Genomic DNA, 13,874 nt, shown 5'->3' with positions numbered 1-13,874 from the left:
TGGGATGTAGGCAAAATCCCGGCTGCTGCGATCCCGAATGAGTATTAGGGGTAAGTTTACTAAAATGGGAGTTCTATTTAAAAAGTGATGTTGCCCATAGCAACCAATCAGATTCTACTTCTCATTTAACTAGCACCTTCTAGAGGATAATACCTGGAATCTGATTGGTTGCTATGGGCAACATCACTTTTTAAATAGAACTCCCATCTTCGTAAATTTACCTCTTAGGGTTAGGTTTAGGGTTAGGCACTAGGGGGAGAGATAGGGTTAGGCCGCAGGAAAAGGTGAGTTAGGAATACTGTTAGGGGAAGGGTTAGATTACTTACCTGCATGTGTCAGGATTTCCAGGCTTCAGGATTCCAGCTCCGGGATTCTGACCGCCTGCATTGTGTGCGCCGGCATCGCGTACACAACCCATCTTTGTTTACTCGTAAAGAAGATCAAATAGGCACAATTTGAGTACTTTTGTTTATTTCCATAGCACCATGGCTATTCACTTATTTATCAGTAGTGGCACTTTTTTATATATTCAAGAAAACCCAATTAATCAAAAAATAAATGGAAATGTTAGCGGTTATGTGTTTTTGCTTTAGTAGGCAATAGAAATAATGAGGAATTTTTATCCCTTCTAGATATGTTAGTACCAAGGATGAGCGACAATTTTCTTCTTGTATTAAATGTCAAATGCAAGTAATACAACATAAATCCTGACCTGCAAATGACCTACAAATTAAAAAAGACTGAAAGCTCCCATCCGAGCAGTTGTTGAAAGGGCAAGGCCTTGAGCTGGAGATATATAATTAGCAAGGGGCTCAAGAATGGGTTTAAGTTGGATTATGCTAATTCTGATTTCAGTAACCGCATTGAAAAAGCTTCCAGATGAATCAACAGTGTTGTGATAAGCTGATTTGTATAATTTGAATAAAACCGTTTATATGATTTTAATGCCGTTATGGAATTATCTCCCGAGAGGTCACGCCATGTGGAGCTGCTCTATTGGAAATTGGATGAAAGAGTCTTGAAACTCATCTTTGGTATTCTAATTTACGGCTTACACCAACCCACACATTCACACGTTCACTGACCACGTTATTTATTTTAATATCTTGCCAGGTTTATCCTATTAACCGCAACCACAGCTCTGTGCCGAATAAAAAAAATACCATTTGCATTGAAATAGTTATATGCGCATAGTTTATTTTATTTTAATTTTTTTCAGTTTAAAGTAAGAAGTGTAAGGTTATGGGCTAGGTGAAATGATTTAAAAGATTGGTATTTATTTTAACTTCAGTATTTTGGGGGAAGCTCTCACATTCCAGCTTGAGTTTATACAGTAAATGTTTAATCATTTCATGTCGTTTTTTTCACTTTCCGCCGCTACCCCGATATCACTCTTGGCTTGTACACCTTGTAGTTAAACTAACATTACCTATTGTCACCCAGAACTAGTTTCTCTTAGCGCAATGATGACTCTGGTTCCAGGTGAACTTTTTGTGCCATATGGTACGAGATGCCTGTAGCAATTCCTACACTGTGCACTTTTCCTTCAATTTTTTTTGCCTATAGTGTTCTAGGTATTTAGGATTATTTTTTTTTGTTGCAAAAAAATTTGTGTGCATGTCGTGGGTAACTCGTATCGGTCCTGTACTTTGCCTTTTACACAGACTGCATATATTTTCCTCAATTTAGCTACTCTTTATTATTATTTATCACCAGTTATTTATATAGTTCACACATTGGGGGTCATTCAGACCCGCTCGCGAGCGCAGGATGCTCGCAAGCGGGTCGATGTTGCCCCACTACGCATGCGCACGACGGAGGGAGCTCCGTCGTGCGCATGCGCGACACCCGGATAGCGACGGGCACTCCGTCGCTCCGGGTCTCGCACCAAAGGGGGCGTGCTGTCGATGTTGATTGACAGCACGCCCCCTTTGGTGGGCTTGCCGGGGGCGTGCCTGCCAGACGGAGGCGTTCCCATGGGAACGCCTACCGTCTGAAGCCGGCCCCACTGACATCACTAGTGATGTCAGTGGGAGTGATTTTGGCTCTGATAGAGCCAAAATCACTCCAGGGCTTGCGGCAGCGAAACTCTACCGCAGGGTCTCCGTCGCAAGCCCGATGGTCGCGATGGTCTTGACCATCGCGACCATCATCATGGACACTCGCATAAGCTGTGGGTGGTCACCAACAGCTATGCGAGCGTCCAGGAGGACGCTCCATTTTCATGGAGGAGGGCCCTGATTCAGAGCGAGCGCTCTGGTCAGAGCGTTCGGCTCTGAATCAGGCCCATAATCCGCAGCGCTTTACAGAGAATATTTGGCCATTCACATCAGTCTGTCTCTTTCCTCAATTTTGCATCTTACGTTGCTTATAGTGTACTGGGTATTAAGCAGTAGTGTTTTTGTAGCAAAGAAATTAGTATAAAGTCACAGATAAAGCATAATGATGCGTGGCTTGAAACTAGCATGGCCCCCGTATTGGACCTGTCTTTCTTCTTCAGGGTCTATAGTGGATCCACAGGGATACCATGGGGTCTGTTTGGTGTTTGGAGAGATCCAAACACCAAACAGTTAAAGCTTTAGCTCACAGAATGCACCGGTAGGACCGGTCGCACCTTTAGACAGGGGGGCTGCTCTGGCAGCCCCAAACTTTATTTTTATGAGTTTGTTTATTTTATTGTTTGTCCTGATGGGCGCCTGTGCTACCCCTAGGTAGCCGCTCCACTGGATCCCAGGGCTGCAGCCGGACAAACGGGGAAGACAGGTAAAGCGATTCCCCGCTCGCATGGAGACCAGCCGGAGGACGCTGTAGTGGGGCATCTGGGTCGTCCACACCCCCACTAGACCACCGGGGCAGTTAAGGCTGGTGTTGGGGACCATAAGAGGCCAATGGCACCCGGTGATTGATACAGCAGTGTGGAGGTAAGCTCTCCCCCAGCAGCCCCTCCCCCAGCCCAGAGTGCGATGCCTCACAAGAGGTTTCCCGCCTCAGAGCTGCTCCTCCTCACCCTCCTCCCTATATGAGATTCTCAGCAGCCATTAATCAGGACTTTTCTGAAGCTACAGGTCTCAGGAGATTCGGGTCCAGTCTCCCTGTTTACCTCTCCCTGGAGCAAGGGTAAACAGCGCACAAATCCTATCAGCCCTTTGATGCTTGAGTAGTTTATTCAGTGCCCATTATAAATATAGTTATATGCATTGTATGTGACCTGTGCTAGCTCTGCTGTTGTGATATACTGTCTTAAAACTTTCTGACTGTCAATTATATCTATCTCTGCTGCTCTTGTTTAACCCTCAACTACCAGGTGTGTAGGGGTTCATTATTACTTCACATTTACCTGTATTTGTGAAGGGTGTCACACTGCATTACTCGCCATACACTGATTGTGTGCCGCTGGCTGGTTAGTACTATGTCTTCTAATGGTAAACAGGAGCCTGCGTCCCCTGTGCTGGTTACTTGCAGATCCTGTTCAGTCCATGCAGGACGGTCTATGTGTTATTTGTTATGTACCACCTCTCCAGTCCACTGTACCAGCCCCTGTCCAGGAGCCACCTTTGGTGTCCTCCTTATCCCAGGTTATGATGCAGCTAGTGGACTGCTTAGCCCCCTCGCTGCCTCCCACCATGGGATACCCACGGCTATTACAGGTACTCCCTATGCATACTCCTTGGGGCGATATTTATGCCCACTCAGTTCAGAATGTGGCTCAAACGTCTGCTGGCTATCAGCAAATGTTACAGGCGGACAGACCGTTAGCCACCAAAGCACATAGGCGGACTGTATCATCCTACCAGTCCACCCAGCTTTCGCATTCTGACGCATCATCTGAGGAGGCAGATGATGCACAAAGTTTTATCTCTGGGTCGCACTCGAGTGAGGAGCACTGTCATTCAACAGTGGATGTCCCTTCTTTAGTGAGGGTGGTTAAATCAATCCTGAATATAGAGGATGATGAACCAGCCCCTAAGCCTTAAACCCTGATGTTTAAACGTTAAAAGGTGGTTAAGGCTGAATTCCTCAATCAGACCAGCTCACTGAGCTCATGGGGGAAGCTTGGGGTACTCCTGGCAAACGGTTTCAGGTCTGAAAAGGATTGGGGTCTGTTTACCCTTTCCCTACTAGTGAGTGTACTAAGCAGGAAGCCTCTCCTACTGTTGATTCGCATGTGGTACGCTTAGTCAGAAGCTCCACACTGCTTTTACCGTCTACATCCTTTTTTAAGGATGCCATGGATAGAAAACTGGAAACTTGTTACAAGTCGGTCTACTTGCTTTCTGCCGCTATCACTAGGCCGGCTTTGGCTAAGGCTATCGAAGGATGGACAGAGGCACTGGAAGAGAGCCTGCCATCAGACGCTACCAGGGAACAACTGGCCTACATCTCCCATATTCAGGAAGCGGCCTCTTATTTGGGAGAAGCTGCATTGGATACTGGACTCCTTGCCTCTAAGGCATCTGCAACAAGTCTCCCGCCGGGTCCTTTGTCTACGGTCCTGGAAGGCGGACACTGGAACCAAGAAGGCACTCGAATCCTTACCCTACTCTGGAGACAGGCTGTTTGGCACAGAGTTGGACAATATTGTGTCTACTGTGGCAGCCTCAAAATCTCCTTTCTGCCATCAGCAGCTGCCCCTAAGCCTAGGCTGTCCTCTTCTCGGTCCTTTCGTCCGCAGGGTAAGGCAAGAGGACAGTCATTTCCCAGGCAGTCTACTTCTCGCAAAACCACCAGGCCGCGATCCAAGCAGTTTTGGTCGGCCAGACCTCCAGCTTCCAAGTCTGACGACAAACCCTCCACCTGATAGGATGGGCCTCCTTCTGGGGGATCCCATGGTGGAAGGCCGACTTCTTCAATTTTCCAAGTCTTGGTGTCAAACAATAACAGACGCCTGGGTCTGAGAAGTGGTCTCAGGGGTACGCCCTCACCTTCTTGAGGCGTCCTCCCCAGCAATTTTTTTGTACAGGTCCCCCATCAGACATTTTCAAAGCCCTGGCCCTCCAGGTGGCCATTCACTCCCTGGTGCATTTTGGTGTGATAATGCCGGTTCCTTCCACTCTCTTTTTTCAGAAGCAGAATGGGTCTCATTGGCCTATTATGAATCTCAAACCCCTCAACAAATTTACCTGAGTGCCCAAGTTCCGCATGGAAACTCTACGATCATTTGTCCTGGCATTGGAGCCTGGGGATTTCATGGTTTCTCTGGACTTCCTAAGCTGTCATGACATACATAGAATAGGCTCTCCACCCGGATGTCTTTTAACTCCTGGTGGACAAATGGGACCTGCCAGATGTAGACCTTATAGCCTCACGTCGCAACCACAAGGTCCCCAGGTACAGGTCCAGGACAAGAGACCCCTTCATGGGCGCTCTGGCAGTGAGGTGGGTCTTTGATCTCGCATACCTCTTTCTTCCGATCTCCCTCCTCCCGAAGGTTCTCAGAAAGTTCAAGAAAGAGGGTGGCACGTTGATACTAGTAGCCCCAGTCTGGCCCAGGAGACATTGGTTCACTGACCTACCGAGTCTGTCCATAGACACTCCTTTTCCACTTCCTCTGCGACAGGATCTACTAGCACAGGGTTTTTGCCTGCACCCGGACCTACCTCATCTGTCTTTGACAACGTGGCTCTTGAGTCATCCCTCTTAAGAGCCAAGGGTTTCTCTTACTCTGTGGTCCAGACGATGCTCAGGGCACGTAATCCTTCAGCCCGTATCTATTACAGAGTTGGGCACTCTTACTTTCAATGGTGCACCCCCAGAGGCTATGATCCAACAGTTTTTAGGGTCTCCCGGGTGCTTGCCTTTTTCCAGGCGGGGTTAGAACTCGGCTTCCACCTGGTCTCCCTTAGAGTTCAGGTTTCTGCACTATCAGTCTGGTTCCAACGAAGGATCGCTCCCCTGTCTGATGTTAGAACATTCTTTCAAGGCGTTCTCTGCCTTCAACCTCCTTTTGTCCCTCCGGTGCCTCCGTGGGATTTGTTCCTGGTTCTTAGGCTCCTCCGTTTGAACCTCTGGACTCTGTAGACCTCAAGTGGCTGACAGCGAAGTCGCTCTTTTTCCTAGCTATCTCCTCTGCCCACAAGGTATCTGATTTGGCCACGCTCCTGTCGCTCCCCATTCTTGATCTTTTATCCGGACAGAGCTGTCCTCCGTACTCGGGTGGGGTACCTCCCTAAAGTGGTATCCCGGTTCCATTTGAATGAAGAGATTGTGGTTCCCGGCCTTCCAGTCCTCGGATCTTTCTGCAGGTGAAGCGTTCTTGGATGTGGATCATGCTCTTCGGATCTATGCGGATCGTACAAAGTCCTTTAGGAAATCAGATTCTCCCTTTGTGTTGTATGGCTTTCACAAGCGAGGCTGGCCAGCTACCAAACAAACAGACTCTGGCTCGATCACTCTGCATGACAATCTCTCAGGCGTACACGCAAGGTGATCTTCCTGTTCCAAACAGGGTTACAGCACATTCTACTCTGTGAGACCCTCGTGGGCGGTTCGATGTGGCGCTTCTGCTGAACAATTGTGCAAGGCGGCCACGTGGTCTTCCGTCCACACCTTTCACAGGTTCTAGGTCTTTGATACCTTTTGCCTCTCAGGATGCTTCCTTTGGGCGTCGGATTCTCCTTTCTGCTCTGGAGCATTCCCACCCTTAGGGGAAACTGTTATGGGACATCCTCATGGTATCCCTGTGGATCCCCTTTGGACACTGAAAAAGAAATTAAGGATTATGGTAGACTTACCTTTGTTAACTCTATTTCTTCGAGGTCCATAGGACCCACAGAGCGCCCACCCTGACGCGCCTGGCCTCATAAGGCATTTTTTCTCTTGATCACTGATTCCTTCATCTTCTGGGAGTGTGTTTCTTGAGTATACTGTTTTTCCTGATCTCCAACCACACACACCTCGTGGTATCCCCGTGAATCCTATGGACTTCAAAGAAATAGAGTTAAGAAAGGTAAGTCTACCATGACTCTTAATTTTGCCTGTCTACTGTGTTCCTCCATTTTGCTATTTTTACCTACAATTTTGCATCTTAGACACTTATAATGTACTAGGCATTATAAGCGACTAAATGTTCCGTGTGCCACACATGCATTGAAGTATGTGAACTGTTTCTATACCACAATTTTTTTGGTCCTAGTCTTAAATACTTAGTTGGTAGAAAATATACACCATAAAATATTTCACTACAGTAACCGTTCCTTCTGGAATTTTTAAAACCTGTGCGTGATGTCCGGGACTCAGAGTCAGAGTTAGAGAGTCTCATGCATCTCGCAGAGTTTTCAAAAATTCAATTTGCAGCTCACTCAAATTCGATTTGCAACACCAGGAATCGTGCCAGTTCAGAAAAGTTGCCGGCTATCACATTCTTCCTTAAATCCTAACAACTGCAAAACGTTTGACCGATACAGGTTGAGTCTCCCATAGCCGTATATTCTAGAAACCGAAATATTCCAAAAACCGGAATATTTCGGGGCAGCCATGATGTCATGACGTGACATGACGTCACTAGTGTCAATGGCCAATGACTAGAAGGTGGGTGTGGCTTTGGAAGCATTCTCCCACCAGAAAACAGGATTCTTCTTCTCCTCCACATGCCGGATCTCCCCCACGGTACACTCCAGAGACCACATCACTCACCGGACCCCTGCAACATTCGACGGATATCCTCGCAGCACACGCCCGACCTCCGGGGACACCCGAAACTCCCGCCGGACCCAATGCACTCGCTGGAAATTCCAGTGTCATCCGCTGGACCCCCTGCAGCCTCCTGTTACACCAGCAAACGCTGGACCCCGTTTTGTGCGGCACCCGGCGGAAATCCCTTTGACACCCGCCAGACCCCCTGCAGCATAGGTCCAGCCTGCTGTTACACCTGCAGCACTGGCTGGATCCACTGCGGCACCCGCCGAACCCCCCCCCCCCCCCCTGCGACTCCTGCTGGGCCTCCCGTGACATTCCCAGACTCCTACAGCACCTCGACCTCAGGTATTCTGAAAACCGAAAAAACCCAATATGCAAAATGCTCCTGGTCCCGAGCATTTCGGATATGGGAGACTCAACCTGTACATCCTTTAATTATTTTATAGCATGCCTCACACCAGCTTGAAGACTATTACATAATCTAATTATCTTTCTGTAAAATATTATATTGTGCATCCTCTTAATTTATTGATGTATGATTGATTTGTGGTGTTATGTCTGCAAAAGGCCCTGATTCTGAGCACACAAGCTCAAATGCGGGAATGATTTTACTTCTCAGCAGTTCTCAGTCATATGTATTTGGTCTTATCTCTGTAACCGCTGAATGGGCATTACTGGGTGGCAATAGTAGCTCGCACATAAAAGCAGCACCCTGTGGGTGTTGAGCATTACTAGCTATTCTAAGCCATGCGTATACACAATGCACGCCATTTTCTGTCCTACCATCTGCACCTAGTAATGCAGTTGATAGTGATGACAGCTGCTCTTGCGAATGGAAGACTGGGATTGGTGCATTTGTAAAGATGCTTACGTAAAGATGTCACATTAGCATTCAGTTTGCATTACGTTATCTATAGGCCTTCGGAAATGTAACCACAGAATGAGTACTAAAATATTCCCCATTTATTAATTAAACCTTTTTTTCTTCTAAGGTGTAAAGTTTCAATAAAATGTGAATGCAACTTATTTCAAGTATAATCTATTTTCTTATGAGCCATTGGGGAGAATGGAGAAATCATGGCATATCGGGATCTATGTACTAAGCCGTGGAGGAGAGATAAAGTGTTCCAACTAATCAGCTCCTGTTATTTTTTTAAACATAGCCTGTAAAGTGACAGTAAGGAGCTGATTGGTTGGTACTTAATCTTTGTCTACTTTGTCTCTCTCCAAGGCTTAGTACATAGTGTTCCATGCAAATATCCTGCGCACTGTGACCCTGCAGGGTTTCTGGGTCTGGAAGCCCTGTAGATCTCAATAAACTCAGCGCCTCCGTGGGCAATGGTTATTGTTCCTGAGCTTGGAGAATTTTAAATGAATTCAGTGCAAATATATTGATAAAGTTAAGTGAATGACTTATCAGCAAAAAAACACAAATGACTGGAGGTCTTCTGTAATGGGTCTACTGAGTAAATTGAAGTGCCATCCATAGACAGAAATATATCAGTAGTACCTCATTGCCAGTATGGAATACTGGGTGAATGCTGGTATTATACAGGGGGTCGTATTATAAAGAGTATGGCACACAATTTAAGTGAGAGACTTGTTAATGCAATTCACGTCAGTGTGTTGAGCACGATACTGTTAACAATGTTATGAATTACTGTGTCCCTTTGCTATAGATGGGTCAGTCGGTTACAAAGGCCATTTCAACTGGATTTCCTTAGTGATTAGTTATTTTGTCATTATTTTTTGTTTCATTGTGGAAAGGAAACAGCGGATGTGTTTTTGCACATTAACAGTGTGTCTCTGTCAACAGGTATTACTCTGCCCTAAAAACAATGGACCAACTTGAACACATTTATCTCCCCAAAGTGTCCCAGTATCGTTTCTGCCAGTTAATGGGTGAGACTCTCCCCAAGTTACGAGAAGGAATCAAGGAGATCTCCATGTCTGGTCTAAAAGACTTTCTAGAAAGTATCAGGAAGCATTCTGACAAGATAGGCGAGACTGCAATGAAGCAAGTAAGTGGTACCTCTGCTGGTGTGTGTGTATGTGTGTGTATATATATGTATGTATGTATATGTATGTATATATACAGTCAGGTGCATAAATATTGGGACATTGACAGAATTTTCAGATTTTGGCTGTATTCACCACCACAATGACTTTTAAATGAAACAAACAAGATGTGCTTTAACTGCAGACTTTCAGATTTAATTTGAGGGTAATTACATCCAAATCAGGTGAACGGTGTAGGAATTACAACGGTTTCTATATGTGCCTCCCACTTTTTAAGGGGCCAAAAGTAATGGGACAAACTAAACAATCCTAAATCTAACTTTCACTTTTTAATACTTTGTTGCAAATCCTTTGCAATTACAGCCTGAAGTCTGGAACGCATAGACATCACCAGACGCTGGGTGTCATCCCTGGTGATGCTCTGCCAGGCCTCTACTGCAAATGTCTTCAGTTCCTGCTTGTTCTTGGGGCATTTTCCCTTCAGTTTTGTCTTCATCAAGTGAAATGCATGCTCAATCGGATTCAGGTTAGGGGATTGACTTGGCCATTGCATAACATTCCACTTTTTAGCCTTAAAAAACTCTTTGGTTGCTATTGCAGTATGCTTCAGGTCATTGTCCATCTGCACTGTGAAGCTCTGTCCAATGAGTTCTGAAGCATTTGACTGAATATGAGCATATAATATTGCCCGAAACACTTCATAATTCATTCTGCTGCTTTTGTCAGCAGTCACATCATCAATAAATACAAGGGAACCAGTTCCATTGGCAGCCATACATGCCCACACCATGACACTACCACCACCATGCTTCACTGATGAGGTGGTATGTTTTGGATCATGAGCAGTTCCTTTTCTTCTCCATACTCTTCTCTTTCCATCACTCAGGTTCAAGTTGATCTTTGTCTCATCTGTCCATAGGATGTTGTTCCACAACTGTAATGGCTTTTTTAGATGTTGTTTGGCAAACTCTAATCTGGTCTTCCTGTTTTTGAGGCTCACCAATGGTTTACATCTTGTGGTGAACCCTCTATATTCACTCTTGTGAAGTCTTCTCTTGATTGTTGACTTTGACACATATACATCTACCTCCTGGAGAGTGTTCTTGATTTGACCAACTGTTGTGAAGGGGTTTTTCTTCGCCAGGGAAATAATTCTTCTATCATCCACCACAGTTGTTTTCCGTGGTCTTCCAGGTCTTTTGGTGTTGCTGAGCTCTCCGGTGTATTCTTTCTTTTTAAGAATGTTCCAAACAGTTGATTTGGCCACACCTAATGTTTTTGCTATCTCTCTAAGGGAGGTCCGACCGGGACCCGAACCCCCTTAAAACCTGGCCTGGATACAACTGGACCACCTTGTGTTGGTTTCATCCCAATCGGTGCAGGGGTATCCGAATGCATAACCAGACAGACAGATAGGCAAACAAACACACAGACCAATGATTTTTATATATAAGATTTTTATAGGTTTAACGTTAACTTAATTTCTTTTTGACACTATTTTAAAGAATAATAATACAAAGGGATAGTATTTTCAAGGTTTTTTTTTTACTAAATGGTGTTCTAAACCTGTAAAATGATGGCTCAGTGCCACCATCCTCTTTCATGTCACAAGCATAACATGGGACACACAGACCAACTGCAGGATTTCTTCTTCGGGTTCCATAGGGTCCACAGAAATTACCTTGGGATGTAGCTGGAGTGATCCAGGCACCAAAAGGTCAACAAGCTTTAGCTCCCAGGATGCACTGGGTCCTCCTCCATACATAGCCCGCTCCTGGCTACAGGAGGTCAGTTTTTTGCTGTTTGGTGCAGGAGCACCATGCGGTCAGTGGAACTGCAGGAGCAGTCCCCAAACAAGTTTTTGTTTTTCTCCGAGTGGCAGCGCGTGGCTGACGGAGGGGAGACCTGAAGCAGCTTATCATCTATATAGACGCTCGTGTTGTCGCTCCGTCTTCCCCCGCCGGGCCGCAACTCTAGCATCAGGCTAGTATCTTCGGCGGGCCTAACCAGCCCAGGACTGCAACCAGAAAACATCAGGGACGGCAGGTAAGGGGTTGCCTGCGGCCGCTGATGTGGGGGACCGGCGGCAGGAGACCCACTGGAGGACGCTGTTGTGGAAACTCAATCCGGCACCGGGACATGAGGGATCCTGACAGCCAGGAGAGATATTAGTATGTCCAAAGAAACTGAAAGATAGGTGGCTGAGGCTCCTGTGCTGGTATCATGTATGGCCTGTAAAGCGGTGTTGTCCTCACAGGATTTCATGTTATGTGGCCGCTGTGTCAAGGAGTCTCCACATCAGTCAAATTTACCAGCTTCTGGGCAGGAACCCCCCTGGGCTTCTTTATCCCAGACTATGGCACAGCTTGCTGATAGATTGGCAGCCCCTGGGCCAGCTGCAATGATGGGGCCCTCTCAGCATTTGCAACCTGCTATGTTTTTCCCCCCCGATGCATCCGTCCTGGTTGGACATGTATGCTAATGCAAGTCAGAATGTGGCTTCATCGTTAGCAGCTTTTCAGCAGCCTAAACAGGCGATTAGGCCAGTACAGCCAAAGTCCAGAAGGAGATCGGCTTCACACACCATTCAGCCTTCAGATTCTGGTACATCTTCTGACAATGGGGGATACACACAGGGTTCCTCTCAGGAATCACCCTCAGACGAGGAAGACCATTTTCCAGCTGCAGATGTCCCTTATCTAAATAGGGCAGTCAAGGCTGTGCTAAACATTGACGAGGAAGGAGCCAGTGCAAAGAAAGACTCCAGGGTTTAAACGCCAGAGGGTTATAAAACCTGAGTTTCCCAAGTCTGAGCACCTTTCGGATCTCATGGGGGAAGCATGGAAATTGCCAGATACTAAGTTCCATATTTCAAGGAAGGTGGAAACCTTATACCCCTTTCCAATGGATCATTGCAGTAAATGGGAGGTTCCTCCGTCAGTGGATTCATAGTTAAGAGTGCCACATTGCCTATACTCTCTGCTTCCTCGCTTAATTGTCCCACAGATAGGAAACTTGAAGCCTGTCTTAAAGCAATATTTCTCTGTCTGGTGCGGTTACCCGACTGGCCATGGCTACAGCTTGGGTCTCTAAGGCCATTGAGGAATGGATGAAGACACTGGAAATTTCTCTTCCAGAAGCTTCCTAGGAACAGCTGATAACTATCTCTTATGTTAAGGAAGCAACGTCCTACTTGGGAGAGGCATCTTTAGATGCGGGGATATTATCCTCCAAAGCATCAGCGGTTTCAGTGGTGGCCCGGAGAGCCCTCTGGCTGAGGAATTGGCAGGCAGATTCAGGGTCCAAGAGAGCTCTGGAATCCCTTCTGTTCTCAGGGGCATTTTGTTTGGCACAGAGTTGGACAAGATTTTAGCTACAGTGGCAGCCTCTAAAACGGCTGTTCTACCTTCGGCATCCACTATTAAACCTAAGTGGTCAGCCTTTTCGGTCCTTTCAGCCGCAAGGAAAAGCAAGAGGTCAGTCTTCCGCCAGAGCCAATGCTTATATGAAGCCACAGTCTAGGAAGCCCTGGCCAAACAGACATCCGGCTGTCAGGTCAGACGTCAAGCCTGCAGCTTGATGGGACGGGCCACCCTCTGGGGGATCCCAGGGTGGGAGGCCGACTTCTTCAGTATTCAGACACCTGGCATCTTACAACAACGGATGCCTGGGTTCGGGAGGGTGTCTACCCATTCTGGAGAAGTCCTCCACAAAGGTTTTTTCAGCACAACTCCGGCAGCGGGTTCTGCGAAAGCCTTGGCCCTCCAGCAGGCTATACACTCCCTGCTGATATCGAGGGTCATAATCCCGGTTCCAGTGAATCAACGGGGAAAGGGATTTGATTCAGAAACCCAACGGGTCTCACAGGCCTATTCTAAACCTAAAAGGTCTCAACGCGTTATCAGGGTGCCCAGGTTTCGCATGGAAACTCTGCAGTCGATTGTGTTGGACATGGAACCAGGGGATTTCATGGTATCCTTGGATATCCAAGATGCATACCTTCATGTGCCAATTTCACAGTCCCATCAGCAATTCCTGCGGTTCGCCGTCTTACAGGAGCATTTCCAATTTCAGGCACTGCCATTTGGATTATCAACGGCCCCTCGGGTGTTAACCAAGGTCATGGTGGTAACAACGGCCTGCCTCAGGCGTCAGGGAATCAGGATTCTGCCGTATCTGGACGACCTGCTGATATTGGCTCAGTCGTTACTAGAGTTGCA

General features: G+C 46.8%; 1 protein-coding gene across 2 annotated transcripts in view; it reads left to right on the top strand.

The window, feature by feature from the left end:
* EXOC6 (exocyst complex component 6) overlaps positions 1-13,874 on the top strand; it is a 311,843-nt gene that overhangs the window by 112,267 nt on the left and 185,702 nt on the right. For both annotated transcript variants that reach the window (XM_088476992.1, XM_088476990.1), the window contains exon 6: positions 9,452-9,656. In XM_088476992.1, the coding sequence (XP_088333118.1) occupies positions 9,452-9,656 (205 nt within the window). The remainder of the gene's footprint in view (positions 1-9,451; positions 9,657-13,874) is intronic.

Source organism: Taudactylus pleione, unplaced genomic scaffold (genome assembly GCF_031769625.1).
Source record: "Taudactylus pleione unplaced genomic scaffold, aTauple2 ptg000198l, whole genome shotgun sequence".
NCBI lineage: Eukaryota > Metazoa > Chordata > Amphibia > Anura > Myobatrachidae > Taudactylus > Taudactylus pleione.
This window is presented reverse-complemented; position numbering and strand designations above follow the sequence as displayed.